General features: G+C 38.5%; 2 protein-coding genes across 2 annotated transcripts; one reads left to right on the top strand and one right to left on the bottom strand.

The window, feature by feature from the left end:
- Positions 1–230: 230 nt before the first annotated feature.
- LOC133870538 (protein LYK5-like) lies at positions 231–2,520 on the top strand. The gene has a single exon (XM_062307703.1). The coding sequence runs from the start codon at positions 378–380 to the stop codon at positions 2,340–2,342; it is 1,965 nt and encodes a 654-aa protein (XP_062163687.1). The 5' UTR covers positions 231–377; the 3' UTR covers positions 2,343–2,520.
- Positions 2,477–16,331, bottom strand: LOC133870537 (tetratricopeptide repeat protein SKI3). The gene is made up of 21 exons (XM_062307702.1): positions 16,128–16,331; positions 15,940–16,026; positions 15,631–15,837; positions 15,313–15,519; positions 15,170–15,220; positions 14,832–14,924; positions 10,440–10,580; positions 10,284–10,364; positions 9,931–10,178; positions 9,673–9,844; positions 8,537–8,652; positions 8,345–8,402; positions 8,183–8,248; positions 7,844–8,056; positions 7,656–7,707; positions 7,197–7,570; positions 6,965–7,059; positions 5,810–6,052; positions 4,532–5,169; positions 3,715–3,918; positions 2,477–2,969 (listed from the first exon to the last, which is right to left on the bottom strand). The coding sequence occupies exons 1-21, from the start codon at positions 16,137–16,139 to the stop codon at positions 2,788–2,790; spliced, it is 3,540 nt and encodes a 1,179-aa protein (XP_062163686.1). The 5' UTR covers positions 16,140–16,331; the 3' UTR covers positions 2,477–2,787.
- Between the last annotated feature and the right edge of the window lie 1,918 nt (positions 16,332–18,249).

Here is an 18,249-nt window from a genome sequence, read left to right as displayed (position 1 = left end):
ATCCTACGTTGCGTGCTTGACCGGGATTAGTTCTATATATAATTATATCTATTTAAGCATTCACATGCAATTCATTCTAATTTTCTTCAAATGATGACCAAAAGATGAGATCAGGAGCGTGGCATCTGAAGAAGAAGAAGCCAAAAGGGGTCCACGACGCGCTGAAACTTTTTTAATAAATTAAAAACACGCAATATATGGTGAAAATAGATGGGACTGAGATACAGTCCAAGCCTCCAAGGTTGAAAAGTCTCCAACAGAGTACTGTTCACGGCTCCCTTCTCTCTCTCTCTTAATAGCCTAGCCTTGGGGATAATAAATCAAGCCCTTTCGAGTTTGATGAAGCTGTGTCAGAGTCCATCCATGTCCATGTGAGAATGGAGATTTTTAAATTTTACTTGGTTTGCTCCCTACTGTTGTCTCTGTTGCTGCGGAAACCCCATCTCTCAGTACAAGGCCAACAAATTTACGTGAACAACAAGCAGCTCGACTGCTACATCGACCGCAACTTCACGGATGGGTATGCCTGCAACGGCGTCCAAACCTCCTGCCAAGCCTACCTCACCTTCAGATCTAATCCTCCTTATAATTCTCCGGCAACCATCGGCTTTCTCTTGGGCTCCCAACCCTCCCTTGTTGCCGACGCCAACAACATGTCCAGCTTCGATATCATTCCCACAGATACCCAGATCCTTATCCCGATCAATAATTGTTCATGTTCGGGTCCTTACTACCAGTACAACACCTCCTACGAGTTGAGCAGTAAGTCCGACACCTACCTCATCGTGGCCAACAACACCTACCAGGGCCTCACCACCTGCCAGTCCTTGATGGCTCAGAACCCTTACGACAGCCGCAATCTGACGGTGGGGCTCAATCTGGAGGTGCCCCTCAGGTGTGCTTGCCCGACTCCAAACCAGACAGCGGCGGGGGTCAAGTACTTGCTCACATATTTGGTCACCTGGAAAGATGACATTTCTAAAATTGCCCAACTATTCGGTGTGGACAAGCAGAGCGTACTCGACGCAAACGAGCTGACTGAGGAAAGCAGCATATTCCCTTTCACCCCCATTCTGGTTCCCCTCAAGAGCAAGCCCACTCTAATTCAGAGATCAGTTTCTCCGCCTCCACCACCGCCTCCCCCGCCACCCACCACCATCAACGCTGGCTCCGGGAACAACAAAAGGTGGGTATTCGTGGGTGTTGCCATCGGAGCTTCTGCTTTGCTTGTCCTCTCCGCTTTTCTGCTTTGGTTCTTCTGTCGCCCTCGCCGCCACTCTCACAAGAAGGCACCCAAGCCACTCCCAGACCCAGCTTTGTCCCCACCAACCAAGAAGCCCTCACCTTCGCACTCCGAAAATTCCTGGACTTTTTCTACTCAAGAGGTTCGTTATGCCGTGGAATCCTTGACCCTGTACAGGTTTGATGACTTACAAAAGGCTACTGGGTTCTTCGGGGAGGCCAACATAATTAAAGGCTCAGTCTACCGGGGATCCTTTAAGGGTGATGATGCCGCTGTTAAGGTCATGAAAGGGGACGTCTCCAGCGAGATCAACTTGTTGAAGCGGATCAACCACAGCAACATCATCAGGCTCTCTGGTTTCTGCGTACACGAGGGGAACACCTACCTCGTTTACGAGTACGCAGAGAAAGGGTCTCTCACCGATTGGCTTCACGGCAACAAGTATCCAGACTCTTCCCCTCTGGCATGGAAGCAGAGAGTTCAGGTTGCCTATGATGTGGCCGATGCCCTCAACTACCTCCACAACTATACCAACCCTCCCTACATCCACAAGAACTTGAAGACCAGTAACATTCTTTTGGATTCCAACTTCAGATCCAAGATTTCCAATTTCGGGTTGGCAAGAACACTGGAGAATCAAGACGACGGATTCCAACTTACCAGACACGTGTTTGGCACTCAGGGTTATATGGCCCCAGAGTACATCGAGAATGGAGTGATTACTCCTAAACTAGATGTGTTCGCGTTTGGGGTTGTCATGTTGGAGCTCATATCCGGAAGAGAAGCCGCTGCTGCTGACAAGCATGGAGGAGATCATGAGTTGCTGTATGCATCCATAAGACGGGTGCTTGAAGGAGACAATGTGAGAGAGAAACTGCGAGGCTTCGTTGATCCTTCTCTTAGGCATGAGTACCCTCTGGATTTAGCCTTCTCCATGGCCCAGCTAGCTAAAAGCTGTGTTGCTCATGATCTAAACTCTCGTCCAGCAATGCCAGAAGTTTTCATGACTCTGTCCAAGATTCTTTCCTCCTCTTTGGACTGGGATCCATCTGACGAGCTTAAACGTTCCAGATCACTTGGTCATCCTGATGGCAGATAGACGGCATAACATATGATCTTGCTGTTCGAGATTGTGAGATGCACAATGAACCGAGACAATCAAGTCTAGTAATGCCGTAATGTCCATTTATAGTAGCAATGGGAACCTATTATGTAATAATGACAATATCAGGCTGCACAAAAATGTTGTTAAATGAGATTATTGTACTTCAAATTCATGCCCGTCCTTCCAAATACACGATTGACGTTTCAGTTGCATGCAACCGTTTAGACAATTACATTCTGATCAGGTATTTTTGCCTGCTAGGGTAAAAAATACTACTACATAATTCACATACATTTGTGGACAGCTTAACGACATAATCTACAGACAATTAGAGTAAAGAGCCCCTCCAGCACAATTGAATGCAAAAATAAGTCCATCAAGTACGAGATTCTGAATTAGAGCATGATGCTGAAGTACGTTATACCCTACCTTCTCTGAATCACGTCAAAAGCTTCTGCAAAACCTTCCAATATCTGATACAAGAAGGGTTTGTATGGATTGCCCGAAGAATCCATCTCTCTGGACTCTGACAGAACTCCACATTGGATGAAGAGACCGACATCGATTTTGATTGTCTTGCAAGCAAATGCATTTGAAAGAAGAGTTCCGCAGGTCTCATTCCTGTGAAATATACAAATTACATTAGAAAAGTTAAAAACAATATCTATTAACTGTAGACATAATTTTATATTTGGTTATATTAATTGAACATTGATGTCTCTCTTTAGACGACCTTGTTTCTCTTTATACGTAGGGTCCATATTGTTAATTTTTCTCTTTTAGCATTTCCTGAAGTTCTATAACAAACTTTGTTCATCAAAGTTTCTGCAATAATGGAAGTCTTTATTTCTTACCATCACATTATTATTGAAATTCTGAATTCAGATAACCATCATAGACAGCAATTACGTGAATACTTGCGTGACTACCTTCGAGCTCTGTTCAGAAAAGAATTACTCTTTTTCTTTTTTGGCATAAATAAAAAGAAAACTTAAACCAGAAATGAGTTGGTTAAGAGGACCCCCAAGATACGTGTCATTTGTTGGTTCAACTTTTTTTCCCAAAAGTTGATTCCCAAATGATGTGTCAATCATGGATAAGACTATTTTGAAAAATGTGTCACCATCTCATAGGATGGTGACACATCATTTGGGAACTACTTTTGGGGACAAAAATTTGGGAAGTAGAGCATTTTCCTTAAGTAATATACGGGAAAAATGCAGTAATACAATTAAAGGAGGTGAAAAGCTAATATATCATAAAATCTCCATAATATTGCTATTGTACCTACATCTAAAAAGGGTCCACCAAATCACTGTAAACAATCACATCACCCTTACCCATGCACATCTAACAAATATCATACCTGGTGGCCAAGAAAACCATTCAAGACGGAGGTTTTTCTCCCACTTTTCTTTAGAACTGAGGCTTCCCTCTGCCTGAGCCAGCAATGCCGCGACAAAAGGTAATGGAATGACAGAGGTTTCTTGAGCTTTAGTGAGACTCTTTACAGCAAGCGATAAGAACTTTGAACCACCCAACTGCCTGGCAAGCTCCATGCAGGTGGCACCTGCACACAAGAGTTTCAAGATAGAAATAAGCAATAGAAATACTCTTTCTGGAAGAAGAGACATGAGCCCCAATCATCATTAAGAGACAATGACTGGCAAACAAGTATACTGGGCTTGTTTGGCAAAGACCTGTACAGAACAGAATAGTGAGTTGTTAATTTTGGAATTAGTAAAAAGTGATAATGAGATATAAAAGTTTTAAAAAATGTATAGAAAAGTGAAAAAGTTTTGGATTCTAGTGAATAAAAAATTATTGATGTGATATAAAAAGTGAAAAAGTGAGAATGTTTTGATGTTGATTGGTATTAAAAAATATGAAAAAGTGAAAAAAAATAATTATATGAACAGTACCACCACTATTCGGTATTGTTCCGTCCCTGGACAAACAACTCCACTAGCACAGGGTGAGACCAAGTACAGTACAGGATAATTGCATATATTTTATTTTTGTTGAATATCAACCTAACTTATAATTTATGGTCAACTTATCTTTCGAGTCGGAGTATTTTATTTGAGTTTAGAACAAAGCAGTAAGTATGAAAAAATAATCTTCAGTAGAAGAAATTACTGTAAAAAAGTACTCCAAAAACCCAATCTGCAATAGATAGATACCATGACATAAAAAGAGGCAGCTCTCAGCACCCGCCAAAGAACAAGCTTGTGCAAGAAACTCTTCTGCAGAAAGGAAATCCTCGTTCCATAGAGAAATCAGACCCCACACCAGATTAAACACAGCCATCCACATATTCCATGAGTAATTCCTCTCTTTTGAGGATTCTTTGAAGCTCAATTCTAAGATGTTGGCATCATTTTGCACATTATATCGCAATTCTATAAATTTAAGACATATCCAACCAATATGATAATCTGTCTTGAGCTCCAAGCATCTTATATACTCTTTCTGAAGATTTAAACTATCACTTTCTGCAGCATAGGCACGGCACAATTGTAAGTGTGAAAAGAAGACATAATCGTCAGGAAGCAAAAGTGTAGAAGCATTTTTGGCATGGTTGATGCAGCCAATGTTATCCTCACTCTGCAAGCTGATCTCAGAAGCACAAAGTAAAAGCTGGAATTTTTTATAAGACATGTCTGTCTTAGTGTACAAATCACTGGAAAGAGCCACAGAAATTAGCCGCTTGAGTACAATACAGAGATGACGAGGAAATCTTTCTTCGCGTGCCTTTTGTAGAAAATTGAGTATAAGCAAGTACTGAACATTATGATTCCATGGTTCTTGACGTAAGCATCTGCATATCAAAGAAAGAGCAATATATATACATAAACATTTTTCTGGGAAGAGCAAAAAGTTAACTCAAAAATAAAGCTAGAAGCTGCTAGCTTAAGGCTTCTATGCAAAAAGCACTTTTGCAAAATAGTAATTCGTAAAAACGTAAAAGGAAGTCTGGGTGCAAAACAATATTCTTGGAAGAAAGAAAAAAATCTACCGAACCTGTGAAGCCAGTCATCTCATTGATCGCATTATTTTTTTTTTGATAAGTAAAATATATTGAAAAGGCGCAAAGTGGCGCAACCCAAAGTACACAGGATGTATACAAGGAACCCCTAATGTAAAGAACATAGAGAACATCTATCTAAGAAATCAAAATAGGAACATTCATGCATTAACTTAATTCTATCTCTCCACATAAACAACATTTGAAGCATCTTTCTCTTCAGATTCGACAAACCAGTCTCACAATCTCATTGATCGCATTATATCCACAAATTTCCAAAACAGTACAATATCCCATACAGTAGCCAAAAGATATTAATTTTGAAACACATAAAACATGTCGCTTCTTTTTTTTTAAAAAAAAAATCATTAAGAAGAATGACAAATTGCAACAGAAAATTCATATTTAAAGGCAGAACAGAAAGGTATGGTACTTCTGCAGCTGTTGGATAGCTCCAGGTTCTTTCAGGCACTGGTATGTACATGTTGGAAAAGAAAACTTTGGATTCTTATTGCCAATGGCATAGCAAGCAACTGCTCCAGCACCAAGAATTTCGCTGGCTGATTTTAAACCTTCTTTATTTGCACAGTCAGATGCGTCTATTTTGCAACACCTAGTTGCAAAATGAGTATCATTCCATTCCTTACTTGATAACAAAAGATAACCAAGTGAATTCCTGTTACCAGCAAGTTCGTTAGAGGATCTTCTAAAATGAGGATATAATCATAAAGTTTTCAAAACAACATTATGCACCACAACACAAAATCCTGGGCAGTTAAAAGACATGATGAAACAAAAATAAATCATAGCTGATATACATCTCAGAAGTTCGAAGGATACAGAAGCAAAAAAGAAGCTTGAAAAGCAAAAAGAAAAAAGAAAAAAAAGGGATAAAACATGTATTAGATTTTCACCCATACAAAGGGAAAAGAAGCTCCCATCAAGCTGCTACCATGAATGACTTTGAACACCAATCAATTTTGTTTTGTGATGCACTTTATTTTTTCTTTTATCTTTAATTCTTACAAGAATTCTCCAGAAATGCCCCAGCAATTAATCCTAGATGAGATTTCTTTATTTTATTTTGACATAATGAACAAATAAAAAATGTATAGTTAGTGGAATCCATTAACTGGGCAATGACCTTTGTATGTAAATTTCACTGTAATCCATAACTTCATTTGATTCATGAGTAGTAGGGCTGAAAAATAAGACCAGCATAAATTGTGATAATTTATTCAAAATCAAGAGGAGTTTTCTCCACAGCTAGCTTCTACATTAAGTGCTGGAATGGTGTGTGTGTGTGTGTGTACATTATGCTAGTTTAGTGCAAGAAGTTGTTGAGATCACAATTCATGAATATTATCATTCTATACTTGGATTTCTTTGAGCTGTCACTAGCTCTTCCTGATCACAAGTGTGGCAGACATCATGTGGCAAAAAAGTGGCAGACACTACGGAAGTGGACTTAATAAGAAATAGACCAAGATGATGCCTATCAAAGAAAGAGAGAGGTATTCAGATGGCAGTCATTAAACCCAGGACAGACTGGAAATTAATGCACCTTTCTCTTGAATATTAGATGTACCTCATCAAACTGCTGTTAGGGAACATGTGAAGAGCTTTTCTAAGATGAGCAACTCCACTCTGAACTCCAAGGCAGAATTCTGTTCCATGTTTGACCTGCATAACCCAAAATCATAACAATATTCAATCTTATTGACAATCGCACCCCATGATTTACCAAAATAAATAAATAAATAAAAAGCCCAAGTTTGTTTGAGAGGTTCAAGTTCCAAAAGCTGGAATAAGAAACTTACTAGTTTACTAAGTGCTATCAAAAAGTGCATTCCAGCGACCTCTGCAGGAGATTGAACAAAGGATCGGCTGCTTGAAATAACTGACTCAAGCCGATTACTTTGATCAAGAGCATGAATAGCAGACACTATAAAACTAACTCTTGAATTCTGAAAGAGCTTCTTGGGCATTTTCAGGATACTACTAATTGCTGAATCCAGACCAGAGATGCAATACAGCATTCTGCAAATGAAACTAACAGGGGCCGCAACAGATTTCTGTTCCATAGTAGAAACACTCACAGCCAGATTTCTCACCAAAGAAAGAGCCAAGTCCTGTTTGCCAAGTTGCCATAAAGAGAAAGCATATATTTGCAAACCTTCCGCATCAAGCATACCTTCCACATTAATTATATGATATATCAGCCAAGTGAAACATATACTACATCTCCCAATATACAATTAAAGGAAATATGTTCAAACCTTCTTTGTTTAAATTTTCACATTCCAGCAAAGCATCAATAGCATTCCCTGCCTGCACCACATGAGAGTGTTTGCCAAATAACCGCAAACAGAGACGGAAACGACATATGTACCATGCATGGCAAGATAAAATTTTGAGTTTAATATATTCATCCCTAAAGGAAAAAAAAAATGTCCAATATGTTTACCTTGGTAAGAGATCTTGCCAAATTAAGAGATATATCTCTGGTATAAGATTTTGAGACACTGGCTGAACAACTGCTGATTGTGCAGCGTGCCCGCCGATAAGCAACAGCAGCAGATTGATAATCAAATCGTGACTCACAAACCAGCCCATTTAAATTATGTGATTCAGGGGAGTGAGGTGCATGCTGCACAGCCTGCTGGATAGCTCCAAGAACCTGTCATGATAATTGGAAGCAGTATCAAACTGACACCTTTTCAAGCGTGTACCTTGTTAGCTCTTGTTTTACAAAAATGAAAAAACATTGCTAATCGGACAGCCGATTAATCAGAGATGGCCAAACCCGTGAAGACGAGAGATGTCCTGAGAGCAGAGCAAGCTTTGCAAGACCAATTTGGAATTCTGCAACCTGCACAAGAATCAAATTTTTAAGTACAGAAAAGTACTACGCTCATATTTCATTCTACTTCTTATAAAGACGTGGATAAAAGAACAAAACAATTACAGGTAATATCTGCACAGCTCTTAAGCAGCTCTCAAAAGCCTCATCTGGTGCAAGATCCCTAAAGAATGACAAGCATCTCATTGTTAGTAAAAACTGTTCAGAAAATAAATTTACATTAATCATGCATTTTTCATGCCAATGATCACGAACCCCAGCAAGAAGACAACACACACCATAGGAAATTAAGAATACCTAGCATGAAAATCAGCTGACATGCCTGCCCATGGTAATGAAAGCGAAGGATCTATACTTCTAGCACAATCAAATGCTTGCTTTGCCAATTGTTTTGCACCCTCTTTTCGATAAAGCTGTCAAAAGCGAAAAATTTATACGCATTTGAAAATACAGCACTTCCTAAGCTGAAACCAGGATGCTTTATATCATATGATGGACTAAGCAATAGCAATCTTACAATGCCTAGTAATACCAAGTAAGTTTACATTAGCTACACATTTTGCCTTTTATGAAAATTGAACGCAGTCGTCACTATCTAGTAGGCTAGACAAGAAAGTAAAATCCAATTCAAGGCCATAAACCCTCAATTCATTAGCCCTCAACCCAAGCCACACACACCTGTTCCCAGTTCTTAGCCCACTGTATGGACAGACTTCAAGGCAAGTTGGACCAGCTTGGTTTTGACAGCCTGCTTAAAAGGTTACCATAAAATAGCAATCAAGCAAGGAATTGCATTCCCAAGTAAAAGGTTGAACTAGAGGCTTTTGCAGCTTACTTCTTGCCTCTAATCATCTACTTTACAAAGTTTTCAGAGAAAGTACTAGCCTTCCTTGCACAGAAGACACAACACACTAAACTGATACGGAACAACAACCCATATAAATTGAACCTATGCGTAGATCCTTCACTTACATGAATGACTGCATTGGCAACTCATCACCCATGTATCCAGAATCAATTGATGCAACAGCCAATCGAGGCTTGTTTAAGGGATACATGAACATTGGTTGGGTTACGTATAAGCTCCCTTAATTGGGATGGAACGGGAACAAATTAATTGCTTTTGAGGTGAAATTTTGAATTCTATTCGGTTTGGTTGGTATCTTTATTTGTAAATTGGGGTGTGGTGTATGTGTCAAAGCCGCTCACATGGCATCCAAGTGGATATGACAATAAAATGACAGCATGTGCATAACAGCACGTGTTCTTCTCAAGTAAATGAAACTGTTTACGTAAAAAGAATTCTAGGCATTACATATCTTTCAGTCTTCTTAACTTGTATTTTTTTTTTAAAAATAGAAGTAACAACACATAAATGCAGACAAAACAGAATAAAAACTAAAAGAACATAAGAATAAGAATAGAGACAGTACCTTCCCAAGGTATGCCCAACTAACAGCTAGAGAAACATCCAGTTGTAAACCCCTGATTAAGGCATGTTGTTTCAATGCATTATGGTCCGACAAGCATCCCAATACCACCCAAAACTCAATATTGTCACCCTCAAGTAACAAGGCCCCGAAAGCCATCTTCTCTGATAGCTGCCTGATAAAAAGGATGTAAAGTTAAGAAAGCAACTATAAAGCAATATGAAATGATCTGTATAAGAGCAAATTACACCAAGATCATACCAAGCATTTAAGTTGTTTCTATAACTCTTGTTCAAAGAGGATATAAACTCTGAAGCAATTGCAATGTCTGTATAAATATTAGCTTGCCATGGGGCCAAGTACAAAGCTCGCTGATAAGAACATTTGGCAGATACGGCAGCTATACAGCAGGTCTGCTTCCAGGAGAGGATGGAAGCATTAAAAGCTTCCGCATCAAATTCTAAACCCTGGCCTTGCTCTGTCCATGGAAAACACTTCGCATATGCAAGCTATCAAAGAGCATATAAATAAATAAGTAAAGCCCAAAAAAAGTTATATAAATGGTACCAATGGTGGAAAGGATATCCAAGTATCAAATATTGAATTGATTATACCTGAATATCACCATGCAACTTCCAAATACATGATATATTTCCAGCCAAATGAGTACCCGCTTTTGCAACACTAGATGCCTCCTGCAATCAATTTGAATACATTTGTCTTTCAATGTTGTGAGATAGTAATTTTCATAAAATTTAAAGACAACTAACCTCTAATAATGAAGCACCCCATCTGAAAGCTCCCAAGTTAATACATTCCTTAGCCAAACCAAGTAGCCCTGCTGCAAGCCCATATTGTGCAGACACACTCTGAGGTGAAATATCCAGAGCTTGCAGAAATTGCTCAACTCCCTTAATGCAGAGAGACCACATATACGAAATTTTACATACTATGTTGACAAAAAAGAAACAATTGAACTTCACAGGAATACGTCTATACAGATCTACTCAATATCCTATTTCATGAAAGGTGACCATCAATTTCACATTGCACATCATTAGACCAGTTATGTATAATATGGTACTATTTAAATCCTACCAATTACCAAGACCATATCTTGCGCTTTAAGTATCAACTCATGCTGATTTTTTTTTTTTAATGAATAATAATTTATAAGAAGAGGAAAGCTCACGTACACAAAAAGTATACAAGAGAAGCAACCACCTACGGAGGTCGAAAATCTAAAATGTTAACAAAATCGATAAGATGCTGATTTCTGAAATAATGTGGCTCAGTTTCCATACTGTGGCACAGCCAATGCATGGCTAGAGAAGAAACATTCTCTTTGAAAGCCCAAGACTAAAGCAAACCAAACAAGAAGCTTTTTTGGTCCAAGAACAATTGGGTCAATAACATTTTATTTTCATTTTATCGTTGGTTTTTCTAGAGCTTTCAGGTGTCTTTGTAATTCTGTAATTGCTAGTTGTGGGTCATAGTAGAGGGCCTTGAGTTTCATTCTATTAATAGGAGAGTCTTATAAGTTAATGAACTTTTTTATGTGTGGGTTTTGGTAGGAGTTTGTTTAATAGTCAAAAAATAATAGTTTGTTTTTTAATGTGTCATTGTTTAATAGTTTGTTTAATAATGTGTCTTTGTAATTCTGTATACATGTTTTCCATTACGCTCAAATAGCCCAAAGAAAAATAATAAGAATTGAGTATTTGTTTCTTTCTGCCATATTAGGAATTAGGAAAGGTTATGATCTGGTTTATGGAAGTCATCAGCTTCCTAGAGTGAAACTTTCTTTGTTTCTTTCCCTTCTTCTCTTTTCCTAATAGCCGTTCATGTCACTGTTCACATTACTGTTTACACAACTTGTAAGAGCCACCTGTTTCTCCTTCGTTTTATTCCTTTCAGCCCCAAACCATATTGCTTCTCTCATACCTTTTTGAAACCCATAAAACCTATAGTATCTATAACACCCAGTATTCTAACACTTCAAAAGCAAAGGTTGCACTGTACATTAATAAATAAAAACAGCTGCTTATTTTCTCTTAACTGCTCCATGCACGTTCAGCACAAAAAAAATAACTACACACTTAATCGTACTCCCTCATGTTACCACTTTCATCTTCTGAAACTGCCATTCCTCATCTTATTTAGTGAGAAAGATGAACAAAGACAGATTAGAGGGAGAAAGATAGCTCAGAAAAAAGAGAGAGTGAGGCGGGTAAGAAGAGACAATCGCTGCCCCCACCAAGCCAAATCCCACAAAACCGATTGGATTTGGACAAAGATCAATCCATAAATACCCTAGTCGAATTCTCTGGCCCCAAAACCGCCATTGTTCGCCCCAAAAGTCTCGCTGGAAAACTCAAATTCCGACTAAACCCGCCTGCAACCTGCAACCCAACCAGACCAAAATTGCATGTTTTTCTTTGATTGATCACACAGAGGTATGTTTTCTAATGTATTCTTTCATTTTATAGTGCCAAGTTGAGTAAATTTGAGTTAGATTGTTGTGAATTGAAGATTTATTGAGTTAGGGTTCTTAAATGCCGAAATAGGGTATGTTCATGATTCGGTGTTAATATATTAAAATTGATTATTGGGTTTTGTTAATAGATGTTAAAATTAAATGTAGATTCATTTAAATTGTAATGGGTTACAATCAATTCCAGAAAATAAAGAATTGAGAATGAGCATTTTATGCATGAATATTAAGAATTTTTCAGTTCATGGAGTTAATAGTCGAATTGATGGTTCCATTGGGTAATTAAAGGACTTAATTACCTGCATGAACATTTAACTTTGGATTGGATATGATTAAATTGAGAAATATGGGTATTTAGGGTTCCGGGTTATGGTGAAATTAAGGAATTTAAAAGAGTTAATTGTCGTACTTTCAAATTGATAGCTTAAACATGGAATTGAGGTCTTTTATTAGTGCCATAATGCATTACATGAATCTGACCTAGAGCAAATTGGGCTTAAAATAGGAGAATTTGACTTATAGGAAATTTAGGGTTTTTATTGCTCTTAGGCGTTAATATTTGATTGTATAGATAGATGTTACATGTGTAAGAGAGATGGGGAGTATGTGGACCATCTTCTTCTTCTTTGCGATGTGGCTTCTGCTTTGTGGAGTGTTTTCTTTAGTCGCTTTGAGATATCTTGGGTTATGCCTAGACAGGTTATCGACTTGTTTACGTGCTGGTGGTCCGCTGGAAGGCCTAGGAGTGCTGCGGTGTGGAAAACGGTGCCCACTTGCCTTTTTCGGAGTATTTGGAGGGAGATGAATATAGGAGTTTTGAGGATTTGGAGAGATCCTTAGAGGATATTATTTCTTCTTTCTTCCATACTTTGTATCTTTGGACTGCGGCATTAATGTCCCCTCTGACAATTAGTTATGATGATTTTCTTGTTCGCTTTTCTCCTTCTAGTTAGGTATCTCCTCTTGTTTATCACCGGTATACTTAGAGCCGCCTTACGCTTTCAATAAGATTGGTTTATTACTTATAAAAAAAAAAAAAAAAAAAAAAAATTGATTGTATATTTGGATAAGATCCAATGAAATTCACTAAGGAGTGCAGGGAAATTCTTGAATTTTACATTGGTCTAAGGAAAAACAAAATTTATCTTGACGGCTTGTGCTTGATATTGAACAAATTAGAATTGATATGTTGAACTTTGGACGATTGGGAATCATATGGTACGAGTTCGTGAGGGTTTGCTGAGGTGTCTCATTATGTTTGTCAATTGATAGTGGTTTTGATGATGTTACATTGCTTAATTTGTTATTGTTGAAGACTTTTAGTTCACTTTAAATTTTGGAATTAGTTAAAACTTGTTATTGTGGTCTTTTATCTTATGGAGTTCTTGTTAATATACTTCGATTAGTTTTGATATTGTGGCAAATTTATGGATTGGCATTTAAACAATGGAATATGTCTTGCTGAAATTTTAGTTGCTCGGTATGTATTGTATTAATTTTGAGAACGTAATAGTTGTAGTTGTTATCACACCATTTGGGGTTTGGGGCATGACAATATCCTCAACCTTTTGACACCAACAAAACCTCTCAAACCTATCTTAAAATCCACAATTTGTTAGATGACGACCGGAAAGTGAAGACAAACTATGGTGGATTCCCTCCAAAAAGGGTTGTTTGTTGTTAGCTCCTACAATGTCCTTGTTTGTAATGGTGGCATTCCTTTTTTCTTGGAAGAGTATTTGGCGGACCAAAGTTCCTTTTAGAGCGGCCATTTTTGTTTGGTCGGTGACCCTAGGAAAGATCCTTACCATGAATAATCTTAAAAAGAGGTACGTCGTTGTGGTTGATAAGTGTTGTATGTGCAAGAGAGATGGGAAGTCCGTGGACTATCTTCTTCTCCATTGTGAGGTAGCTTTATGGAGTGTGTTTTACAGTCGTTTTGGACTTTTTTGGGTTATGCCTAGAAGAGTAGCTGGTTTGTATGCTTGTTGGTGGACTAGTGGTAGCAATCAGAGTGCCGTTGTCTAGAAGATGTTGCCTTCTTGTCTCTTGTGGTGTCTTTGGAAGGAAGGCAATGATAGAAGTTTCAAGGGCTGCGAGAGGACATTAGCAGAGCTTAAGTCCTTATTTTTAATACTCTCTATATTTTTACAGCTACGTTTTTAGCTCCATTTGTGCATAGTTTTCATGATTTCTTTTTTCTTCTTCGACCTAAGTGTTTGTCTTGTATACTTCTTGTGTACTCGGGTTCCGCCTTTCGCTTTCAATGATATTTTGATTACTTATTTAAAAAAATAAAATAAACAAATTTGTTTATGCCAGGAAATTTCCAGTATCCAGTTTTCTCTAAAAGCACAACCCACCACCTATTATCACGTAAGACAGCCATAAACTGAATAATAAAATGGGTGTCCTACATCAAAACTGGCATAATATTAATAGATAACTAGATCCTAGCATTTAGTATAGTTTCATTTCAGGTGGGGTAAATGTTAATTATATGACTGAACAGACCAAGTTGTCACGCACAATTTAAACTACAAAGACAGATGAAATCCACTAGCATAGCACTAAAATCAGCACAATGAATAAAAAGAGACTGAAATTGGATAACTATAATCAATTATGACGAACAAGATCTCAAATAATCCCCACAAAGGAATCTTACCTTTTTAAAGGAACCAAGCATCAAAAAGATGTTTCCACTTTCGACCAAAGCAAATACGTTTGTATCATCCAATTCGATGGCTCGCCCATAAGACTGTTGAAACCCGCAATAAGTTTGACTTGTAATGACTGAAGTAGTAATTAAAAGGAAAGGAAAAGGCAAAAAAAAAAAAAAGACAGAGAGAAACCACTCGAAAAGCATCAAACTTATACTTAGGCATAAAGAATCATACTTCCCAAACAAGAAATTCATAAGTTACTGGTCTACGTGTTATATGACAAGAGTGTCGCATTGATTTAAAGATAAAAACAAAAAACAAAAACCGAAGTTTCACAAACCTTAACGGCAGCAGTAAACCTGCCCAAACGCTGGTAGGCAAGACCCAGAGCCTAAGTCAAGAAAAAGAACGAACCATTTAACACTGTAAAGCAAAACCAAGAACAATGACATATAAGAGTGAAAGGAATAGAAGAGCACATACTTGCCATAAATCAGCAGAGGTAGGATAGCCCCGAATGGCATGTTGAAGACTCTGTACAGCTTCAGACCACTTTTTTTGATGAAGCTGCAAGTAACCCAATCTCCGAAAAGCCCAAAAGGCCTTGGGTGACTTTGCTGAAGCTTCTCTACACAGCGACGCCTCCAAGCTCTCCTTTCCTTGTTGGTCCAACAAATCACACAACGCCTCCTGTGTCGTCGTTTTTTTTTTTTTTTTTTTTTTTTTGTCAATTTTGAAATTCATAAGGGAATGAAAATGCGATTTCTATATGGAATACCGAAAAAGAATTGAGTCGTGTACCCCAGAATGGGAATCATCGGGGTTGAGGGAGACAGCTCTCTGATAACACTTGAGAACCCGCTGGGTATCAGCGGAAACTTGGGCGTAATAATGCCCCAAATACCTGAAAGCGGCACCGTTTTGAGGATTCAGTTTGGCCGATAGTACGAAGTGCTCCGCCGCTTTTTCCTTCTCCCATTCTCCTCCTTTCTCCCACAACAGGACTCCCTTTTATTTCACACAATATATTCAAATTAGCGCACAAAAGCACGTACAGAGCGCGTTGTAAAAAGAAGTATAATACTCCAATGAAATTAAGAGGAGGAGTACAAGATCAAAATGAAGAGAGGGGTCATCGGGACGCGCGTTCACCGACTCCTCCAACCGTCTCAGAACCCCTTCTTCGCTTTCTTCTTCCTGAAACAAATAGCCACATTATTTGCTGAAAATCCAAAACAAGAAGAGGAGAAATTCAGCTCCTGATGGAGCGCGTAAAGAAAAAGAAAGAGAAAAGAGACCGTTTTTTCCATTTGGGAGACTCCGCTAATTTGCTAAAACCCTAAACCGCGCTTCCGCCTTTTCTTGTTTTGGGCTTGGGAGCGAGAATATGATATCTCAATTGAACAACAATAGAGACGACAGGTTAATTGAACACTTCCCCAGTTATACTCTGCACTTTCTGAATAAAGCTTTATGCGCTCATTCCGACTGACTTTAACTTTAAGCCTACACGTTTGGTATATGATTCAATCGATGGAATGAAATAGTTATTTTTATGGAATATTTATTTCATAGTTTGCTAAGATTTTTAACTTTGGTAGAGTCATTTTTTATGGAAAATGGCTATATCAAAGGAATAGACTACTTTTTTTATTTAAAAAAACAAAATCACAATTTTTTTTTTTGTTAGAATCTGATGCGATCCATTACCGGAGTTCGTTGGAATCCATCGTCGGTCACCAGAGTTACTTGGAATCCGCCTCCAATCGGCGTAGTTCGCCAAAATCCACTGTCAAAGTTTGTTGCTTGCCAGTTGTCGGGGTTTGCCGACTACCAAAAACCTGGAGTTTTACATTCTTAAACAGAGCCTGATTTTAAAAACAAAATGTGGGTATTTTAATAATGTTGGTTTAATTTCAATGAGAACATATGTATTATCGCCAAATCGAATAATTAGAATAACTATTTCACTCCACATTTTTTTATTCCAATGAATAACTATTAATTTTCGTAATTGTATAGTCATTTTGCTTACCAAATGCTTCTTAAAAGGTTTATGTTAATAGGGGAGAATAGCCTACCTCTTCTCTCCTCTAGAGCCCCTCCCTTGTGAGCATGGTTTTCACCGGGAGGGGGTGGCCTCACGCCTCCTCCTCCCGGTGGTGATTTCCCTCTAGCTCCTCGTGAGTCAGATTGTTTTTTTGTTCCCCCTGAGTTGGTCCAGTGGAGTTAGTTTACTCCCAACCTCTAGGGTTGTGGAGCTTTTGTTCCCCTTGGTTAGATCCGGTGGTGGTTGACCCTCACCTAGTCTTTTTGGGCTATGGTGACTTGTTATTTCTTTCGTTTTAGCAGGATTGTTCATCTCAAGATGTCTTCTATGGGGAAGTGACCAATCCAACGTGTCGTCGACGGGATGATTTTTGGCAAGTTTTTTCACATTTTTTTTCGTTGATTTTGGAAGCCAGATCTACACTTCTCCGCCGAATTCTGATTGACACGTGCCCCCCAGCCGCATTCCCCGTCGTCTTCTGCCCCTGCCACCGCAAGCTCCAGTTGTGTCGATCGTCGGTGATCGGTGCGTGGTGCCCACGCGCCTGGGAGCTCTTTGCTCCTTAGCGCGCATGAGGGCCACACTCCATTTTTTCAGGCCGTGCACGGTGGCAACTGGTTCTACGGTGTCGGATCTTCGTCTGTGTGGTTTTGGTAATGGCGCGCGTCCTACATGCACCGCCGTCCAGAGTCTTTGGCCTCCTTCTCCACTGCCGACAGCTTGTTTTTGGGTGTTTATGCTTTTTTGTGTTTGTGTTATTATCTTGTTTTTCTTCGGTCACAGCCTGCTTGTGTTTGGATCAAATTTTATGGAAAATATTTATTGGCTAATTGCTAGATCAACCCTCTTTCTTTAGAGAGTAAACGTTATTGTAAGAGAGGCTCAAGTGTCATTCTTGTAAAATTTGTATTTCTGCTCAGGCAGCTGTTTTATTAAGTCATATCCTTCTGACTTAGAGAGTTGGGGGGTCTTGTTCCTTACTTTCAAGTTGTAAGCCTCTTGGCTGTTTGCAGAATTAATGATAGCACATGCTATTTGTTCAAAAAAAGTTTATGTTAATAACAAAAGAGAAATGCTATTTAGAATGAGTAATGCTATATATTTTTTAAACAATCACTTATTTAAGAGGTGCTATACCAGTTTCAAAAAAAAAGTACTACACCCTACCGCCGAGTATTATGAGATAAAAATAAAATGGAGCATATAACATTTCTTATTAAGAATATTTCATCCCACTTATCTCATAACAAAGTGTTATAGGTTTTTTTTTTTTTTTTTAATATCTATTTTCCCCCTTTTAGAGGTGGAGGGGTGACGACAGAGAAGCTTTGCAATGAAGTGAGATTTATTTATTTACTGTCTTCTCTGTT

This window comes from Alnus glutinosa, chromosome 6, assembly GCF_958979055.1.
Source record: "Alnus glutinosa chromosome 6, dhAlnGlut1.1, whole genome shotgun sequence".
NCBI lineage: Eukaryota > Viridiplantae > Streptophyta > Magnoliopsida > Fagales > Betulaceae > Alnus > Alnus glutinosa.
The sequence above is the reverse complement of the archived record's forward strand: the minus strand, read 5'-3'. Positions and strand labels throughout refer to the sequence as shown.

Excerpts from the sequence above, each read along its gene's own strand:
- LOC133870538 (XM_062307703.1), top strand. The coding sequence starts at position 378 with ATGGAGATTTTTAAATTTTACTTGGTTTGCTCCCTACTGTTGTCTCTG.
- LOC133870537 (XM_062307702.1), bottom strand. Across the intron at positions 15,838-15,939 it reads CCTCTCTTCATTTTGATCTT|GGAGTCCTGTTGTGGGAGAA; the intron begins GTACTCCTCCTC and ends GTGAAATAAAAG. Across the intron at positions 7,708-7,843 it reads TGGCAAGATCTCTTACCAAG|GCAGGGAATGCTATTGATGC; the intron begins GTAAACATATTG and ends CATGTGGTGCAG.